The sequence below is a fragment of the Syngnathoides biaculeatus genome, chromosome 16 (assembly GCF_019802595.1).
Source record: "Syngnathoides biaculeatus isolate LvHL_M chromosome 16, ASM1980259v1, whole genome shotgun sequence".
In the NCBI taxonomy this organism is placed as follows: domain Eukaryota; kingdom Metazoa; phylum Chordata; class Actinopteri; order Syngnathiformes; family Syngnathidae; genus Syngnathoides; species Syngnathoides biaculeatus.
The window spans coordinates 18,657,972-18,678,175 of record NC_084655.1 but is presented as its reverse complement, the minus strand read 5'-3'; the positions used below and the strand labels follow the sequence as shown (position 1 = coordinate 18,678,175).

At 44.1% G+C, this 20,204-nt stretch overlaps 1 protein-coding gene across 2 annotated transcripts in view; it reads left to right on the top strand.

Annotated features, from left to right (window-relative positions):
• The window catches only part of plekhh3 (pleckstrin homology, MyTH4 and FERM domain containing H3), a 49,408-nt gene extending 29,204 nt beyond the window's left edge, over positions 1 to 20,204 (top strand). For both annotated transcript variants that reach the window (XM_061845430.1, XM_061845429.1), the window contains exons 6-14: positions 928 to 1,085; positions 3,888 to 4,011; positions 5,049 to 5,346; positions 10,957 to 11,164; positions 11,592 to 11,719; positions 13,282 to 13,399; positions 13,489 to 13,944; positions 15,475 to 15,666; positions 17,418 to 20,204. In XM_061845430.1, coding sequence (XP_061701414.1) covers positions 928 to 1,085; positions 3,888 to 4,011; positions 5,049 to 5,346; positions 10,957 to 11,164; positions 11,592 to 11,719; positions 13,282 to 13,399; positions 13,489 to 13,944; positions 15,475 to 15,666; positions 17,418 to 17,567 — 1,832 coding nt within the window. In that variant the 3' untranslated portion in view covers positions 17,568 to 20,204. The remainder of the gene's footprint in view (positions 1 to 927; positions 1,086 to 3,887; positions 4,012 to 5,048; positions 5,347 to 10,956; positions 11,165 to 11,591; positions 11,720 to 13,281; positions 13,400 to 13,488; positions 13,945 to 15,474; positions 15,667 to 17,417) is intronic.

The following is a 20,204-nucleotide window of genomic DNA, read 5'->3' as shown; positions in this document are numbered from 1 at the left end:
TCACCTGATTATAAGCCTCACCCAGTACATTTGTAAAGGAAATAACATTTGGTACAAACATAAGCCGCACTTGTGTAAAAGCTGCAAGTGCCCGCATTGAAACACGAGATATTTACAAAGAAAGTTTTAATAGTTTTAATACCTTAGCTTAGCTTAACATAGCAACAACACGATAGCACGAAAAAGGCTGGTTAAAAAAAAAAACATACCGGTAAAAAAACAGCCGCTGCATCTACACAGTAGCAACTCGGTAGCACAGCACTAACAGGGGGAGTTAAAAAAAAAAAAAAAACATACCAGTAAAAATCACTGAGACACAGCAGCAACACACTAGCACAGCGCTAACGCTAGCGCAGGAATAACAGGGCCGGTAAAACACTAACGCTAGCGCTAGCGCCACCACATTAACAGGGCCGGTATAAAAAAACCATATCAGTAAAAATCACTGAGACATGGCAGTAACACGCTAGCGCAGCGTAAACAGGGCTGGACTGATAAAAGTCACTTCCTCGGCACATATATTCCACCAGTCTCTCTCTTACATTTTTCGCTCAAGTGTCCTCTTGCGGCCGTGAGAAAAAACGCACAAATTTGGCGAATCACTGCGTAAACCTCAGGGTTGAAAGCGTGTGGGGGGGGAAAAAGTCGCGGCTTATAGGCCGGAAATTAATTAATATAATAATTAAAATAATTGGTTATTTGTAGATTCCATTTTCTGAACTTCTCCCCAAATATGAATTCTATGAACCTTTTACATCTTATAAATAGTATCGACATTTAAAATAGGAGCAGAAATGTTAATATTTGAATAAATCTTGGGGAATCGGAATGTTAGTGCCGGTTCCAATCGATTCTGGAAACTCGATGTCAGACCCTTTATGTATCATATCAGTGATATAATGTGATATTTCCGTGCCCTTCTTTAAGGTTACTGGGGCATCACGGTGTACGGGCGCAAGCACTGCTACAGGCTGTACACCAAGCACTTCAACGAGGCCGTGCACTGGGCCTGCGCCATCCAGAAAATCATCGACACCAAAGCGCCCGTCGAAACGCCCACGCAGCTCCTGATCAAAGACATCGAGGTAAGGTGGGAAAAAAAAAAAAAAAAAAAAACGCTCACGCCACCCAGCGTAAGTCGCCACCGGGCCCACGCGTTACTTTCCCCTGCCCGGTTGGCATGGAAACGGCACAAAAGACCAGAAGTCCAAAGTTTCCAAAGATGATGTCATCGTTGTTCCTCCGGAGCACACAAACACTGAGGCAGAAAGTGAAGATAAAAGTCGCTGTTTGGTGCTGAGTCACCGTGCGTGAGCAAACAAGGCCGAAGTGGGCCGACGGGGGGGGGGGGGGGGGGGTGTTATTTTTAGAAGCGGGGTTGCTGGAGAGAAGAGCTCGCGGGAATTTCATTGAGCAGACTGTCGAACCGTCTCGTCTCGGGCCGTTCGACTGAGATAAACCGGAGTGTCTAATCTTAAAGCTCTAAATCTAAATCTCTGGCTGCTTCACCTGGAGGGGCCGAGCACTCCGGGGGGGCATTTAAGGGCACTGTGTGTATTTTTGAACATGTTCCTCTTAATAATGCACAATTCCTCTCGACAGATGTCGGGCATATGCACGAGGTGGCGTTCGGTCCTGTCACATTATTTCCAAGAACCATAAAAACGGAATCATGCATATTTTTTTTTTTTCATGATTTAAAACAGACACAGTTACCCCGGTGTATTAATAACATACGCCAAAATACCTCAAGGATCAAGAACTGATCTGTAAGCCTTTGCCCACAGCTTTGCAGCCAACACTGCGTTTGTTACCGTGACGACCGAGGGCAAAGCTAGAGGCTTGCGACGAGGTACGCGGTTTTTGCTAGCCTAGACTGTGTCGAAAAAAAAGCGAGCCCTGGTACGACGGTGAACAGTTCTTGCCAATAATAGCATCTCTTTTATTCGTTTGATTATCGTGTCTTTATGCGAAAAGTTGTCAAAAACTCGCCGCACCATCACCACGTCACCCAATTATTGTCGCCAATCCTCGCATGTGGCGCCGACCCGACCCGTCCGTCCCAAGCCCCCGTCCATGCTCTTAGCACACAACACTTCCCGGTTACTATTTACGGCGATGCGCGCGTGCAACCCCCACTGCCCCACCCCTGCCGCCGGTCGATCGCGAGAGGCTGGCTTCTTGAAAAGTAGAACATGGGGTTAAAAAAAAAAAAAAAGTCTGGCCACGCCTGCTGTATATTCTCTACATCTAAACCAACTCCCTCAGAAAAGCATCAGACAAATCTCCGCGGTCCATATTATGGGATTATTGTTCGTCTTTAGTGCCGCCTCTCCAACACGTCAAGTTCCGCCTGCGCGTATTCTGGCTCAAGCGCACAGGCTTGAACATTGTACATCAAGCTATTTTTGTTTTGTTTGTAATCATTTTTCACAAAAATCGGCCGCAGAATGCCAGATAGCGTGGAACAAGAAGCACCGCAGGCGTGGCGAACGCCGATTGGCTGTCAGTTTTTCCAGCCAGGGTCATTGGAATGTCTGAGCGAGAGAGGAATTTCGATAATACTTTTCCAATTTTGAGATGTTTCTTGGTAAAATCTGTGGATAACTCGAGCATTCATAGAAACACTGAACCCTCATCTGTTAACTTTTAATGTGTGCTCCCATCCCTATAAATTTCGGGAGAGTCTTCCTTGAAGTGCTATTTGCTAACGCGCGCCAATCTCAAATCGAGGCAACCCGACTCTTTGTTGCCGATTACAGTTTGAATCCGAAAGTTTTCTCCACTTGTGGGTGTCTCCCCTGCTCACAAACGGCCCATTTATTAGCCACTTTATCTTGCGTCTGAGAGGATTTTTGTGGGAAGAGATGTTAGCGAACGTTAATCTATGCTTTCTCGCTTAGACTTTAGCTCCGCCTAGTTTGTGACTTCGATGTGAAGGTGGTTCTGTCTCAAAATCGTGACGTTTTCACCCAAACGTGGGCATCCTCATGTAAGTCAGCCCCGCTATGACTTCACATTCCGGCGGACAAAAACAAGACGTTTTGGGAAATATGCGCCGCCCTCCCCGGAGGTTGACTTTGTTGTGTAATTTCACACTTGATGATCGAGCAGGCACCCCAGAGACGGAGCTATTTCTATCCCGAGCAATTGTCTTGAATATGGACTTAATAACGGAAAGAAGAAAAAAAAAGGACTGTTGCGTAAAACTGTCAACCGTTCTCCACTGTAAACAGTTTTTTTGTTTGTTTGCTCCGATGCCACACGCTTGGTGTGGTTTGGATCACGTGTGACGAGCGGCACGTCGTGGCTGATCTGACACCGACGAGGCTGTTGTCGAAGTAGAACGACGCTCCGGCCGAAGTCCTGAGCGAAATTGTCCAATTGTCGCGCTGAAAAGCGTCCGCCTTTCATTCCCGCCCTTCAAAGAGACGAGGCTGTCACCAGCCGCCACGGAACACCGCGGAGGAATGTGTCGACTTGGGCGGGGGGCTCGGCGAGTACGCTCGAATGGAAGGCGGCTTCGGGTTTGACAGGCCCGGCAAGAGTCCAGAGAACGGCGGTGGCAGCGTTACTAATGAGCAACAGGTGCCGCTCGGGCATATAGCGTGCGAGCAAACTCTTGCCGCTGGAAGGCGTCCCGAGCGTGCGGGCCGTGGAGAGCTGAAACATTTTGACCCGGCTGACACGGGCGGATAAAATATAACATGTTTGTCGCGCTGCGGCGGTTTGCCGGGTCATCACTCGACCTAGCCGGCGCTTTGAAGGTTGCCGGAGTGGAGCTCCGTTCCGCCCGCAGACGCACTCGATGACCCCGCTCAGCCGCACGCGCGGTTGTGGGGATGTGAACTTACTCTGCAAGTTTTTGTTTCACCTGTGTCGTCCAGGAGAACAAGTTCAACCCCGAGGCGGTGGAGCACATCTACCAGCACAACCCCATCCTCAAGTACACCCAGGGCCCGCTCTACGCCCCGCTGCTGCCCTTCCCCTACGGCAGCCTCGAGCACACATGTGAGTCTTTTTACATACACATGGAGGACGGCAGTGGGTACAATTTGAAAGGTTGCACGATATTTAAGAGCAAACTCAAAACAAAAGGTTAACAGAGGGAAAATCACCTTTAAGTAAAATAAATAAAACAGATGACCGTAATTTCTGGCCTATAGAGCGCACCTGGTTATAAGCCTCACCCAGTACGTTTGTAAAGGAAATACCATTTGGTACATACGTAAGCCGCCCCCTGTGTAAAAGCTCTGCAACACGAGATATTTACAAAGAAAGACGGTAAACAGAAAGCGTTTTCAAAGTTTTAATACCTTATCTTAGTTTAACATCGCAACAACACAGTAGCACGAACAGGGCTGGTAACAAAAAATAAAAATAAAAACGGCTGCGGCAGCAACACAGTAGCAAAATGGTAGCACAGCACTAACAGAGCCGATTAAAAAAAAAAAAAAAAACATACCTAAATCACTGAGACGTGGCAGTAACACAATACCAACACGCTAGCGTGGCGCTAACGCAAGCGCCCCGCTAACAGGGCCGGTTAAAAAAAAAAACATAATGGTAAAAATCACTAACACACGGCAGTAACACAGCAGAAACACGTTAGCGTTATGCTAACCGCTAGCGCGGCGCTAAACACGCTAACTGCTAGCGACACACGCTTACACAAAAAGCAAGATATCTGTGTTAACGCGCACACACTATTAAGTTTGAGAGTGACACGCGGACAATATGGGCGAACAAAAGGGGGATGGGGTGCCAGCCTGGCGCTAACCACTAGCGACACACGTACACAAAAAGCAAGATATCTGTGTTAATGCACACACCGTTGAGTTTGAGAGTGACACGCAGACAATATGGGGGAAGAAAAGGGGAATGGGGCGCTAGTGTGGCGCTAACCGCTAGCGCTAAACATCCTTGTTGAGGCTGCTAGGTATCACAACAACAACAAAAAACAAGCTAGTAATCCTTTACATTTAAGGTGTATTTTATCGAAATGTTGCGTCGCGCTCCCGTTTGTAAACAATTCGGATCGTTCGCAGACCACCACGGCAAGGGCTACGGCTCGTTGTGCGAGGAGGCCGTCAAGCTCTTCAACAGCCTGCAGCAGCTGGAGTCTGTCCACGACGTGGTGCCCATCATCCAGGGCGTGCTCCAGACCTGCCTGGACCTGCGGCCCCTGCGCGACGAGGTCTACTGCCAGCTCGTAAAGCAGACCAGCCACACGCCCGTCCCCTACACCGTTGCCCACCTGCGCTACTGGCAGCTGCTCACCTGCATGAGTTGCACCTTCCTCCCCGGAGCCGCCGTCCTCAAGTACCTGCGCTTCCACCTCAAAAGGTCATTTTCTTTATATGATAATATTTGATGCAGATGCACAACATTGATTGCCTTTGACACTCAGCAACCGGGGAATCTGACTGTTCAGTGCCATTGACGAGTATATACGTCATTTATGTTTTTCAGCGGTTAGGCTTGTAAATTTACTCATTTCACACTCAACCAAAGTATGTTTATGTATGATATTAACTGCAGCAGTTAGAAAGTGTGTGTTGCGATCATCAGAATAGATGTCGCGGTTCACGGAGGGAACGATGAATGCCTTTTAACGAAACCCGCCGAGGTCCGACACAAGCCGTGCGGCGGGTCAGCTCGCCTCACGGCATTTTTTCACAGTTTTTTGTAAATAAGTTACTCGTTTGCCGTCATAGCCTCTTCGCAGTCTGGTTTTTGTTTTATAGTTCGAGGTATAAGAACTATGCAGCCCCTTACATAGAACACTAAACAATGTAATGTGTTTTATGGAGGGTTTTTTTTTTAAAGCGAATTTTTTTTTTTGCGAGGAGTCAAACAATATAGTATTTGATCACAGTTCTTTACAGGAGGCTGTTTGACCTTTGAAGTATTTTCCCCCCTGAGGAATAGCTGGAATTAGCTAATTATGAAATTAAGTTCCCCATAAGATAAAATGGAATGTTGTGTTGAAAAATTGCAGAACGCTACATGGAGCTTTTTAAAGGTCAAGTGTCATCCCTATAAACGTTTGAAAATAGATATTGAAATGAAAAATACATATTACATTATTCACTTCAATGTCTATATGGAAAAATAAATATGAGCGGAGAGCGCGTCATGCATGCGCAAAGTTGCGGAAGCGTTATCGACATTCCAAGTGGTCGCCATATTGGCTGCATCTCCTGCCCATGACATCACCCTGGACATTCGCCAATGAAAACACGCGGTGCACCCTACTATGGGAGACGAACACGCCCCTTGGGACACGGAAGCTCTTTTCGAAGAAGAGAACATCTCACAATCGAGGGAAGTGTCCGGGGCAATATTACCCCATCGTTTCGAGCCATATTTAGATGATATGCGGATCACGGCCAAACCACCTCCCCGCCCGATCCACCTACGCGATGCGGTGATTAAAAACAACACCCACCGCGAGCGACGACGACGCCTCGGCCCAACCGCCTCCCCGTCCGATCCACTTCCGGCTGCCGGCTCGGCCTTGTAGACAACTGCTACTGCCCCCGACGTCACTTCCTGCTTCTTGTCGAAAACAAATCCCGCGAGAGGATTTTCATGGCATACTTACAAAAAGCCATACATGTAAAAATCATGTTTTGTGGTGGGGAAAAAAAAAACCGGATGGGTCCACACCAGCTGCTGTTTTTTCATTAATAACATACTAAAAATCATCCATTTCATGACACTTGACCTTTAAGTAGCATTTTAGCATTGTCGTCGGTATGCAAGTGCACAAAGATGCTAACTGTTATCGCCAACCGCTGTGCATCGCATCTTTGTCCAATTTGGATTCCTGGATTCTTATTAGAAGTTTCAGACCATATTTTCATTTGACATTTTAGGTCAAATCAAATCAAATTTTGCTGTTGGGTAACGATAATCACATTATAATAATAAGCAGGCGCCAGCGTCTCAGCACGCCATTTCAGCTACGGATTTGCAGTTCTGAATTAACCCCTCTGTGGCGCACGCTAAGTTATGCTTTTAGCCCGCTAATCTCCCTCCTCGGCGTTTTTCCCCCCCCCCCCCCCCCCGGCAAACGGCAGCGGTGTCCTCGTCCGTAGGAGAGTCAAATAACTTGACGCCTCTTTTTTTTTTTTTTTTTTTTTTTTTTGCTCTCACGCACTTTTCCTCGCCGCTCCCTTTGGAAAGCTGCAGCTGGGCAGCGCCAAGGTTGAAACTGGGCATGACGCCCAGAAAAGCTTCCACACGCCCCCCCCCTCCTCCCACCATGTAGTGCCCCCCTAGAGAATGCGTGGGAGGGAAGAGAAGTGGCAGCAAAAAAAAAAAAAAAAAAAAATTGTTGGGGCGGGGGGCATTTGAGGGGATCCCACAGCCTTGCTGGAACATTCCTAATTATGTTTAAGGAGCGGGACAAATTCCCAGCCCTGTGGCAGTGTTGTCATTAAAAATTCCCGGCGGGCATGAACGCCTCTTTTTTAATGAATTCTGAACCCCGGCGTCGTGTAACGTAATTGTTTCCTTCCTATTCCGTCCCTGCTTTGTGTTTAGACAAGGCTGAGGTCATATTAACCAGGGATTGACTTGTTTTTATACGTACATGATTGGTGCAAACTTTTAAATGTTTTATTTGGACGATGACGGTTTCAAAAAAATTGCTTGCAAAACTAAATGAATCCACAAAAACCTCCAGTGGTTCTCAAAGGGTAGGAAGAGTACCACGAGTGGTTTGCGGGTTCGTTCGAGTACTGGGTGAAACAATCGCCGAGTTAAATGTTCATGTTAAAAGGCTGTCAAGACAATGCATTTAATCTTTTAAAAGTTTGATTTCAAGAATTTATTTAAGTGCGATTCATTTATTTGAATCGCTGAGCACATTTTTAAAAATCTCCCTTAATTTAAGAGCTGTGTTGACGTTCAAACTGCATAATGTTATACAGTGGTGCCTCGGTTCTCGACCGCAATCAGTTCCAGAAGGCCGGTTGAAAAGTGAAACGTTCGAAAACCGAAGCGCGTTTTGTCATTGCAATGAATGCAAAATGAAATAATGCGTTCCAAGCCTAAAAAAAAAAAAAAAAATTAAAGCATTTTTTTCAGCTTTTCCTGATAATAAACTGCATAGTAGAAATACATTTATAGTTTAAATACTTTAAATAGTTAAATCATTAAAGAAATATATTTATTTTTTTGCTTAAAATGTATGCTAGGCTGGGAGTGCATTGCTGTATCTCCAGCGACTCGGCCCCCAGCCTTGTAAACCTTAACTTTAATAACTGTAAACAAGCAATAATGAGGGGAAAAAAACCAGACAATTTTTTTATTTGCACAAAAAGTATGTAACGTACAAAAAATAATTAACTTGCAACTAGAGGTAGGGTTAAAGGAACAAAAGAAAAAAAGCTATGCAAAACAACTTTCAAATGTCTTCGGTGGGGGTGCCCCTTTTTAACAAAGAAAGCTGAACAAGGAATCAAATTTATGCCTGTTTTTGAGATGAATACTTGCGTCTAGTACTTTATTGTTGGTTATTTTGTTCATACTTTGGAGGGCTAAGTATTTTTTTAAGGTGTTACTTGCTGTAAAACATATTTTGAACTACTGGGACATTAACACACCTTGAATCCGGTTGCATTTGCGACACATGAACAAATGAAAATTAGCTAAATGTGTGTGAAGGGCATTTCCATCTGCAAAATCACAGTTTTAAGCACATTACACAGTATCCATCCTTCCATTTTGTTAGCCGCTTATCCTCACGAGGGTTGCAGAAGTGTCAGAACTGCGAGGGCAACGCTCTACAGCTGCTCCACTGTTTTTTTGTGACTTCATCAGGAGTTTGTGTGGATATCTTGATATATATTTATTTTTTTTTTGTGTGTGTGTGTTTCGGCACCTTCCAACTTCGCCGCATTTCATTTTACACCTTTCACAGTCAAAGGGAAGCATTATAAGACGCAGCTGCACGCTCGCTCGCGGGCACGCACTCCCCCTGGCACGCTCATCAGGGCCCCCGCACAGGAAACGGCTCCTCAAGTGCTTCACAGGAGAGGAAACACCTTTTCCTGTTTGGTGCGCTGAACCCAAAGTCAAACGTGTGCTCGAAGTGGTTTTTCACATCCCCGAGAGCGACAAAAACGTTGTCACGTTTGCTTGTTCCGGCAGTCCAAAGGAAATCCAAGTTCAAAAGGGGGATGATCCACTAGATTGGCCCCGTCGCACTCGTAAAAAGGGTGTGGCCCACTTTCGGCGCGGCACGTTTGAACCGTTTTTGGCGTTACCTCTGCCAAGGTGGTTACGTTTTCGTTTTGGGTGGGTTTTTATAGGCTGAAAATTGAAACCAGATTTAGCTACTTCAATTCAAGACGGGTGTTGCGTGTTTTCCCAGCCCCGTCGGCGGTTAAAATGGTGGAAGTACATTTTGCTATTATATCGTTAAGAAGAAGCAGGAAAGAAATATGTAAAAAAAAAAAAAAAAAAAATTCATAACCCTCAAATTCTCTGTACTGCTGATTTTCATTCGGGTCACAACGTTTTGTTTTCCTTTTTAAGGCCTTCATGTTCATACTTTGTTTCATTGGACCAATACAAAAAGTCCCAAAATTGTGTTTTTACTTTTTATAGTGTCAAGGTTAAAAGCAATGCGTAAACAATCTACAGTCAATATAAAAAGTCTCCACACCCCAGTTCAATTATTGTGATATAAAAAAAAAAATGACCAAAATAGCGTAATTTCCAGCCGATAAGCCGCGGCTTTTTTCACACGTTTGCGGTTTATGCGGTGATTAATTTATGTATTTACGGCTGCAAGGGGGCACTCGCGCGGAAAAGGTAAGAGTGAGACAAGTGGAATATAGGTGCCGAGGAAGTGACTTTTACCGGTCCGGTCCCTGATCGGGAAAAAAAAAAAAAAAGACTGGAAAGGTCATTGGCTACCAAAACTAAAGTCTTTGTAGAAGGTTTTTTCTATGTTCTGATGAGCTTAATTCACTTGAACAAAGTTTTGTTTACGGTTGTTGTTGTTCACTGTTCACTCTCTGTTTCCCCTTTCTAGGCTGACGTTTTTTCGCAAAAAAAAGCCACGTAAATATTTTTACAAACTTCATCAGTGGATAAGCAAAAAACACATTTTCTGCGAAATTTAAAAAAAAATGTTGTAATACATAACTCTGCAAATTGAATTTGATTTTCAAATGCGAGGAAAGAAGTTGAAATTTTCTGTCTGAAATAGGACGTCGCAGAGACAACAAATGAACAATGCGTTTAGCGTGTATTTTCCCATTGCGAGTCCTTGTTTCTAAAAACACATCTAACTAATTCACAAAAAATGTCATTATTTTATGACAAAAAATGCTTAGTTTTTTGCAATGTTATGATGATAGCGCTTCACAGCGTATTTTGGGAAAAGTTAACATTTCACGGAAATCGGGCCCTAGGTAATATGCAAGGTTTCTTGCTAGTCACGGTGTTCTATGTCTTTCCTTTGCACTTTGCCTTTTTTGGCTTGCCAAGTCTCAATAAAAATCCTTCATGTCACCAAAACTGAGAAAATGTCAAGCTCACATGACCAGTTTTAATTGTACATCCCAAACTTTGAGGAAAAAAACTCCACCGCTAGCGTTTTATTGCCGTGTCTCAGTGATTTTTACCAGTATGTTTTTGTAACCCTGTTAGCGCGGCGCTAGCACTAGCGTTAGTGCGGCACTAGTGCTAGCGTTTAACTCTCTGTGTACCACCTTTTCTTTGTGAATATCTCGTGTTTCAAAGTGGGTTTCGATGTGGGCGCTTGCGGCTTTTACACAACTGCAGCGTATGTTTGTACTAAATGGTATTTCCTTTACAAATGTACTGGGTGAGGCTTATAACCAGGTGCGGTTTGTAGGCCGGTAATTACGGTAAATCATTCGTCAACTCTTTCTAACTCATAACGTGACCTACAATTTCCCACGTCTGTTTCAGGATCCAGAACCAGAGTCCTGAATCGGAGATGGACAACTACGCGTCCTTCATCAGCGAGGCTCTGGAGAAGACCAAGTGCCGCGAGTGCGTGCCGTCCTGGGAGGAGATCCAGATGCTGATGAGCCGGCAGGAGATGCTGTGCACGGTGCACTACCCCGGATCCGGGTGTTGCCAGCTTTACATCAGCTCACACACCACCGCCAATGAGGTTTGGGCCCTCGCCGGAATATTCCTGCAAATCTGTCGACTGAAAATTCTGGAACGCGTTCACCTGAGTGCGTCAAAACGCCTCGTCAACCGCTCCAAAATGTTACGGCTGGTTCTTTGATCCGTCCCTTTCTGTACTTTTCCACCAAGGTCCGGTGCAAAATTACAGCTAAACTATTGCGACATTGAGAAAATGGTGGAAAAAAAAAAAAAAAAAAAAAACTTTTTTCCTTGGCCGGCGTGCAAGGTTTTGAAAGTATGCGGTCCGCCGGGAAATGTCGAGGAAAAACTTTGGTCAAAAGATCCGTGCAAAAATAAATAAATACATAAAATAGCTTGACCTATGTGTCGCCTTTTTTTATTTTAGAATTTTCAGTGAACATCTTATCTTAATGGAACATAAAAGCAGCCGCTCTCTCTCTCCGTAGGTGGTGCAGAGGATGCAGCAGCGGTTAGGCCTGAAGGACAGCAAGAACACGTTCGCGCTGTACGAGCAGAACGCGCTGTGGGAGCAGCCGGTGACGGGCGGCGCGCTCATCGCAGACATCCTCACCAGGTCAGACGCTGTCGCAGCGTTTTGATGCGCGCTGGGCGGGTGCTCGCTTGTTAGTCAGCGCACGGGAACTTGGCCGTTATCTCCTGCGATTCGCTTCCACGGCTGAAAATTATGCATGCAGCAGTTTGATGACAAGTGGCCGTGTCTTGGTGGGGAGGAAACTTTAATTTTTTTTAATATTATAGTTTCCGGTTTGCTTTCTCCAGTTAGCTGCAATGCAAGAATCTAGTATTTAGCAATTCTAGGGAGAAACTATCAGAATAAATAAGCTACATTCACAGCAAATTACGATATAGTTGTGCCCAGACTGAAGACTCGATGTCACAACGCCACCTGTATTGGTTTTGGGAGATATAATAAGCAAACAGTCTTAAAAAAAAAAAGGGTTTTGTCACACTGAGCTGAAGCTTACCGTCAAAGTAAACATTAAGCAAGGAGAATTACACGCTGTCTATTTAAAGCAAACCTCCTGAAACGACTGGGAAACTACTTAGGCACGTGGGCTAACAATTAGCATCTATACAACGGTGTCGTTTCCAATCAAGCACCGGAAAGCTAAATAGTGCTTCAGTTTTATCATTATTTATGGTGCGTTTGAGGAACTGCTGCCAAAATGCTTCTCTTTAGTTTCAAATGGCTCACCGTAATTTTCGGCCTAGCGATCGCACCTGTATATAAGCCTCACCCAGTACATTTGTAAAGGAAATACCATTTGGTACATACATACGAGATATTTACACAGAAAGACGGTACACAGAAAGAGTTTTCAAAGTTTTAATAGTTTAGCTTAACATAGCAACAACATTGTAGCATGAACAGAGCTGGTAAAAAAAAAAAAAAAAAAAAACAGCCACAGCAGCAGGGTCGGTTAAACAAAAAACATACCTAAATTGCTGAGACACAGCAGCAACACGCTAGCTCGGCGTGAACAGGGCTGGTTTTAAAAAAAAAAAAAAAAAAAAACGGTAAAAATCACTGAGACACGGCAGTAACACAGCACCAGTTCGTTAGCACGGCGCTAAGAGGGCCGGTTTAAAAGACAAACACACTGGTAAAAATCACAAAGACACAGCAGCAACTCGCTAACATAGCGCTAGCGCAGCGCTAACAGGGCCAGTTAAAAAAAAAACATACCGGTATAAATCACTGAGACGTGGCAGTAATACAGCAGCAACTCGCTAACAGTGCTAGCGCAGCGGAAACAGGGCCGGTTAAAAAAAAAAAACATACTGGTAAAAATCACTGAGACACAGCAGTAACACAGCAGCAACACGCTAGCGTGGCGCTAACAAGGCTGGTTAAAAAAAACAAAACATACCGGTAAAAATCAGAGACATGGCAGTAACACAGCACCAACACGTTAGCGCGGCGCTAACGCTAGCGTGGGGAAAAAAAACAACATACCGGTAAAAGCCACTTCCTCTGCACATATATTCCACCAGTCTCACTCTTGCCTTTTCTGCTCGAGTGCCCCCTTGTGGCCATTAGAAAAAAAATGCACAAATGATCAGTTAATTTGTACACCGCGTATGAGTTTGTTTGCGTGGTGACTTTGTGTGCAGCTCCAGCAAAGAGTGCGAGTCCAAAGGCCAGCGCAAGTTGTGCTTCAAGCTCTACTGCCTGCTGGACGCAGACAGCATTTCAGCGGACAGCATCGAGTACCTCTTCCTCTTCGAACAGGTAGCGCGTCCGACACTTTCCGGACACTTCATCAGGTACGCCGGCCCAGCCGGACGGTCCTTTTCCAACGGCGTGTTTGAAACCCGCAGTGCCACGAGATGGTGATACGCGGCCAGCTCCCCGCCCGCGAGGACGACCTCCAGACGTTGGCGGCGCTCTGGCTTCAGGCCGTCATGGGGGACTTCAGCACGCACGCGCCCTGCCCCCCCCTGGACGAACTCTTCCCCAGCCACGTGCTGGAAGCCCGCGTGCTCGTGGGCCAGGCGCCGGCGGGCTGCCCCGTGGCGCAGCGCTTCCCCACGGGCCTCCTGGCGGGGGCGCTGTGGAGCCACGCGGCGGCGGCGGCGCACAAGCAGAAGGCGGAGAAGGACCTGCGGCTGCGCAGCCGCGTGAAGGAGGAGGCGGCGGCCGTCATGGCGGCCATCTTGGAGCGCTGGAGGGGCCTGGCGGGCTCCAACTGTAGAGACAGCATGGCCGCCTACCTGGCCATAGCGCGCCAGTGGTCGGGCTTCGGGTGCACGCTGTACGAAGTCGACTTCTACATTGTGAGTAGTCGCCCGGGATCAAATCTGAGGCCTTTTGGTCACAGGCCACATTCCTAAGCATTCTCCACCGCTTGATTCATTATGGAGCTATTTCATGAAAGAATATTAGCAGGACCGTGATAGCTGTTGTGTATATTTTGAGTTGAAAACAGGAGTACCGTATTTCCCGGCCTACAGAGCGCACCTGGTTATAAGCCTCACCGAGTACATTTGTAAAGGAAATACCATTTGGTACATACATAAGCCGCAAGTGCCCACATTGAAACCCACATTGAAACACGAGATATTTACAAAGAAAAACGGTACACGGAGAGTTTAACGCTAGTGCTAGCGCCGCGCTAACAGGGCTAGTTAGAAAAAAAACAAAACATACTGGTAAAAATCACTGAGACACGGTAATAACACGCTAGCTCGGCGCTAACAGGGCAATACCGGTAAAAGTCACTTCCTCGCCACATATATTCCACCGGTTTCACTCTTACTTTTTCCGCTTGAGTGCCCCCTTGCGCCCGTTAGATAAAATGCACAAATTAGCCGCATCCCCGCATAAACCACAGGGTTGAAAGCGTGTGGAGAAAAGTCGCAGTTTATAGGCTGGAAATTACGGTATAGTTTTCGGAATATTTAATACGTTACTTTTGCATAGATGTAGTGTTTGCACTGTTTGAACGGCTCAATGAGGTTTATTTTGTAGTATTTGTTTGATAGTTTCGATGAACATAGTCAGGACATTAGTGCACCTAATAATTATGAATAATATTTATTTTTATTGTTACATTTACATTAAAATGTCCTGTATGACATTTGTGTTATTTTTCAATATGTTGCAATTCCAATTTTTAGTTTGTATTTTTAATAATAATTGCTCTCTTTATGAGCATGATATATTAATAAACTGATTTAAAAAAAAAAAAATATATATATATATATATATATATATATATATATATATATATTTTTTTTAAAGAATTTTTTTTTTTAAATGAAATCATAATACAAATGTTATTTTTCACCACACCCCCCCAAAAAAAAAAAAATGACTTCAAGTACTCACAGTACCGTAATTCCCGGCCTACAGAGCACAAGTGCCCACATTGAAACCAACGTTGAAACACAAAATATTTACAAAGGTACACAGAAAGAGTTTCACCCTAGCTAGCTAACGCGAGCGCTAACGCTTGCAGGGCCGCTTAAAATAAAATTTACCGGTAAATATCACCGAGACACGCCAGAAACACAGCAGCAACGTGCTAGCACAGCGCTAACGCTAGTGCAGCGCAAACAAGGCCTTTAGAAAAAATGCACAAATAAGCCGCATCACAACATAAACTGCAGGGATGAAAGCCTGTGAAAAGAGTCGCGCCTTGTAGGCTGGAAATTACCTTATTTAAATGGTTCAAGCACAAAAACAGGGTCAGCTATGATCGGCCTCATTTAGTTCATATTAGCTGAGCATCGGCGAAGCGTCGCTTAGACGATACGCGGATGTTGCGCTCGAGGTCACGCTGACTTTTTGAGTGTCCCCTTCAGAGTTCGACGGAGAGCTTTTCCCAGAAGTTGTGGTTGGGCGTAGCGGCCGGCAGCGTGTCTCTGTATCGCCAAGGGGAGGCCGAGGCCCTCGAGTCCTTCCCTTACGGACAAATCTGCTCGTACGGCGTCTCCGACAGCAACACCTTCAAGATCAACGCCGGCGGCCGCGACATGCTCTTCGAAACCGACAAGGTAACCCGCGGATGAGCGCTCGGAAAATGGCCACGCTGATTGCTACTTTCAAGATATTACTACATATTGCAAAATATGGCAGGAATTTGGAGGACGAGTCAAAAAAATTATGTGCAAAACATCAACAACAACAACAACAAAAAAAAAAAGACAACGGAAAAATTGGATGAGCAATTCTTAAGGAGAAAAAAACCCCCACATTTTTCTAATAGAAATGCAAAAAAATATTACTGCATACATATCAGGAAAAAAACGCCAACAACCAAAATGTTACACAAAATATTTAAAAAATGGTAAGAACTACACATTTTCTAATAGAAATAAAAAAAAATATTACTGCAAAAATATTAGGAAATAACACCAACAAACAAAATTTTACACAAATAATATTAAAAATGTCAAAAAATAGAATATTAAAAAATACACTGTAGACGAAATATTTGCAAGGAGAAAAATATTATGTGAATTTGTAGGACGAATAAAAAAAAAAATAAAGACAGCCAAAAGAAATTATGCGCAAAACATCCCAAAAAAGGATGACGGAGAAATTGGATGAGCATTTCAAAAGTAGTAAAAAAAATAGATTTTTTTAAAATAGAAATGCAAAAAAATAGTACTGCAAAAAATATTAGGAAATAACACCAACAACCAACATTTCATTTAAAATAATATTTAAAAAATTGACAAAAATACACATTTCCTAATACAAATCCCCCAAAATATTATTGCAAAAATATTAGGAAATAACACCAACAACCAAAATTTTACACAAAATAATATAAAAAAAGGCTCAAATAGAATATTAAAAAATACACAATGTCAACTAAATATTTGCAAGTAGAAAAATAGTGGGTGAATTTGTCGGACGAGTAAAAAAAAAAAAATAATAATGACAGCCAAAAGAAATTATGCGCAAAACATGACGGAGAAATTGGATGAGCAGTTCAAAAGTAGAAAAAAATACACATTTTTCTAATAGAAATGCAAAAAAATATTGTTATCAAAATATCAGGAAACAACACCAACAACCAAAATGTTACAAAAAATAAAATAAAAAAATACACATTTTCTAATAGAAATCCCCAAAAATATTACTACAAAAATATTAGGAAATGACACCAACAACCACAATGTTACACAAAATAAATTAACGCTAGCGCTGCGCTAAGTGCTAACGCTAACAAGGCCGGTTAAATTGAAATCGTAGAAATCCCCAAAAAATATTATGGCAAAAATATTAGGGAATAAAACCAACAACCGCAATGTTACATGAAATAATCTTAAAAAAATGGTAAAAATACACATTTTCTAATAGAAATCCATAAAAATATGACTGCAAAAATATTAGAAAATAACAGCAACAACCACAATGTTAAACAAAATATAATTTTTTTAAAATGGCAAAAATTTGAATATTAAAAAATACACAGTGTCAACTAAATATAGGCAAGAAAAAATGTTGGGTGAAAGTACATTTGCAATTTGAAAAATGTCTAAACAAAAACATTACAAAGTAACAAGAATTATGCAAATGTTTATCAAGTATTGACACGAGAAAAAAAAATAGACAAAGGTATTGGAAAAAACATAATGATGAGAGAAAAAACGAGAACATTTTAAAAGTACAAATATCAAAGAAAGTACAGAAAAAGAAATTCAGTGTGCAAAAGGTAGAAATAAAATAAGCGAAATGAATTTTATTTATTGTCCACGTGGTCCGACTTTGTGTCATGTTTGTGTCCCCGTGGCAGCTGAGCGAGATCACGCAGCTGATGAACGCGTACTTCAACGCCACCCGCCTGCAGCGAGGCAAGAGCGACGCCGTCAAAATCCACGACGGCACGCCGGTGGGCTTCCGCCACCCCCCGGCCCTCCTGGAGCTGCCCTCGCACCCCGTCTGAGTTCTCGAACACGAACCCTCAGAGGTGGACCACGAAAGAACTTCCACATGTGCTTTCTGCCTTTCGCCTACTTGGCTGGACTTTCCTCGAAGGCGACTGTCGTCGTCGTCCCCCCCCCCCAAAAAAAATTCCCGTGAACGTCGTCATGGACCTTTCACGAGGTCCCGGATCAGGCTTCCGTTACTGCACAAGTGCCGATCCGGCCAACCATCTGAACTTGGAACTGGAAACAGATGTCGCGCAAGTCACGATGGTTGCGTGCGGAACTCTTGACGGGAGGTTCGCCATCGCCGCTTCTTCTTCTTCTGCTGCGGTTTTGGCGCTCGCTCGTTCTGCCTTGACTGACGTCGTCACGACGCAGCTCAACTCTGTTAACGTCGATAATTTGATTCTGGATGTCCCACGTTACGGGCCATCGCTCGTACGTTTTTACTTTTTTTTTTTTTTTTTTCCCCTTCGGACAAATTGCGTCCCACTGATAATTGAGCCGATGAGAACTTGAGTGGACTAACTCCAAATTTTGTCATCTTACCTGGAAGCCATTCAAACTTTTACGACAAAGCGATGATCAGGGTTTTTTTTTTTTTTTCAGTAATTGTATTCGTTTCTTTAATTAACGTAATTTCCGGACTATAGCGCGCACCTGATTTAAGCCTTACCGAGTACATTTTTAAAGGAAAAAGCATTTTGTATATACACAAGCCGCATCTGCCCACTTTCAAACAGGAGATATTTACAAAGAAACACAATACACAGAAAGAGTTTTCAAAAGTTTTGATAACATACCTTTGCTTTCCAGACGGTGCCTGTGACACTGCAGTAACACGCTAGCACGGTGCTAACAGGGCCGGTTAAAAAAGACATACCGGTAAAAGTCACTGAGATGTGGCAGCAACACGCTGACACAGTGCTAACGCTAGCACAGGGCTAACAGGGCTAGTTAAAAAAAAAAAAAAAAACATACCGGTAAGTCACTGAAATGCGTAACAGCAGCAACATGCTAGCATAGCGCTATCGCTAGCACAGCGCTAACAGGGCCGGTTAAAAAACACATACTGGTAAAAGTCACTGAGACGCAGCAGCCACACAGTGCTAATGCTAGCACAGCACTAACAAGTCCGGTTAAAAAAAAAAAAAACATACCGGTAAAAATCACTGGGATGCAGTAGCAACAATACCATCTAGCAACAACACGCTAGCACAGCGCTAACCCTAGCACAGCGCTAGCAGAGCCGGTTTAAAAAAAACATACTGGTAAAAGTCACTTCCTCAGCACATATATTCCACCGGTCTCACTCTTACCTTTTCCGCTCGAGTTCCCCCTTGTAGCCGTTAGCAAAAATGCACAAATTAGCCGCATCACCGTATAAGTTGCACGGTTAAAAGCGTGTGAAAAAAGCCGCGGCTAATAGTCCGGAAATTACGGTAAATTAAAAACAAAAAGGATTAAAAAAAAAAAGCCTACTCTAGTTCTCGGTGGCTCGAGTTTATATGATTACTTTTGCAAAGAAGTCGGACAACTCAACATGGTGACAAGGCGGCTCGGCGGGGTTTCTGGTCCTGAAGGTCGATTCTCAAAACCTCCACGGGTGCAAATGATTTCGATAACAGACGCGTACGGAAATAAAACGACACGGCCTCGGTCATGGAGCAAATTCAAGATCAAGGAAGGAGGCTCAGCTGGTAAAGCGTTGGCCTCACAGTTCTGAGGTGCCGGGTTCAGGTTTTCTCTCTGGACTCCGGTTTCCTCCCACATCCCCAAAACATGCAACATTAATTGGACACTCTAAATTGCCCCTAGGTGTGATTGTCTCCACGTGCACTGCGATTTTCTGGCAACCACTTCAGGGTGTACCCCGCCTCCTGCCAGTTGACAGCTGTGATAGGCTCCAGCGCTCCCCGCGACGCTCGTGAGGATAAGCGGCAAAGATGGATGAAGGTGCCTCATTTCAGTTTCCCCAGATCCGCCATGACAGGTCCACTTGCACAGTCCCACCGTGACCTTCTCCCTTCACAAAGATCATTTTGCTCCATATTGATCGGTTAACGATGTTTCATAATTGTCGACGATTGCACTGAATGCATCATAACGAGAGCCGTCGCCCCTCGCAATTGAGCATTTTTCATTTTCATACAGAATCACGCGGGTGTTCCTGACGAAGCGAGTTCTGAATCAGGCCCAGGATGCTTTTGTAGTCGTTGAAACTTTTTATTTTTGTACAACGTCTTAAGCACCAGGGCCCCCCCCCCCCCGTTAGCGTTGCGTTTGAGCGACGGCACCTCAGGTCTGACGTCCGCTTCTCAGGTTGTGTGGAAATCGACTTTTAGGGCATATTTATTCACTTGTGCTCATAAGTTTTTGTTCTCTGGCGGAATTTACGTGTGGCGCTAACGCTCGCGCTAATGCTAACACTAGCGCCCCACATAAGTTTACGTTCTCAGGCGGGATTTACGTGTTCCATTTTTTTAAACAAAACATGAGCGAAAAGGCAAAACATTTTTCTTGCATTCCTGGGAAACAAAACAAAAAAAATTTGCTTGTGCGTTGAAGTGCTTTTTTTTTTTTTTTTTAACCTTCAAGGTATTCAAAGCGCGTTGACTGTCATTCATCTACTGATGATGAAAGTGGGGCTTTAG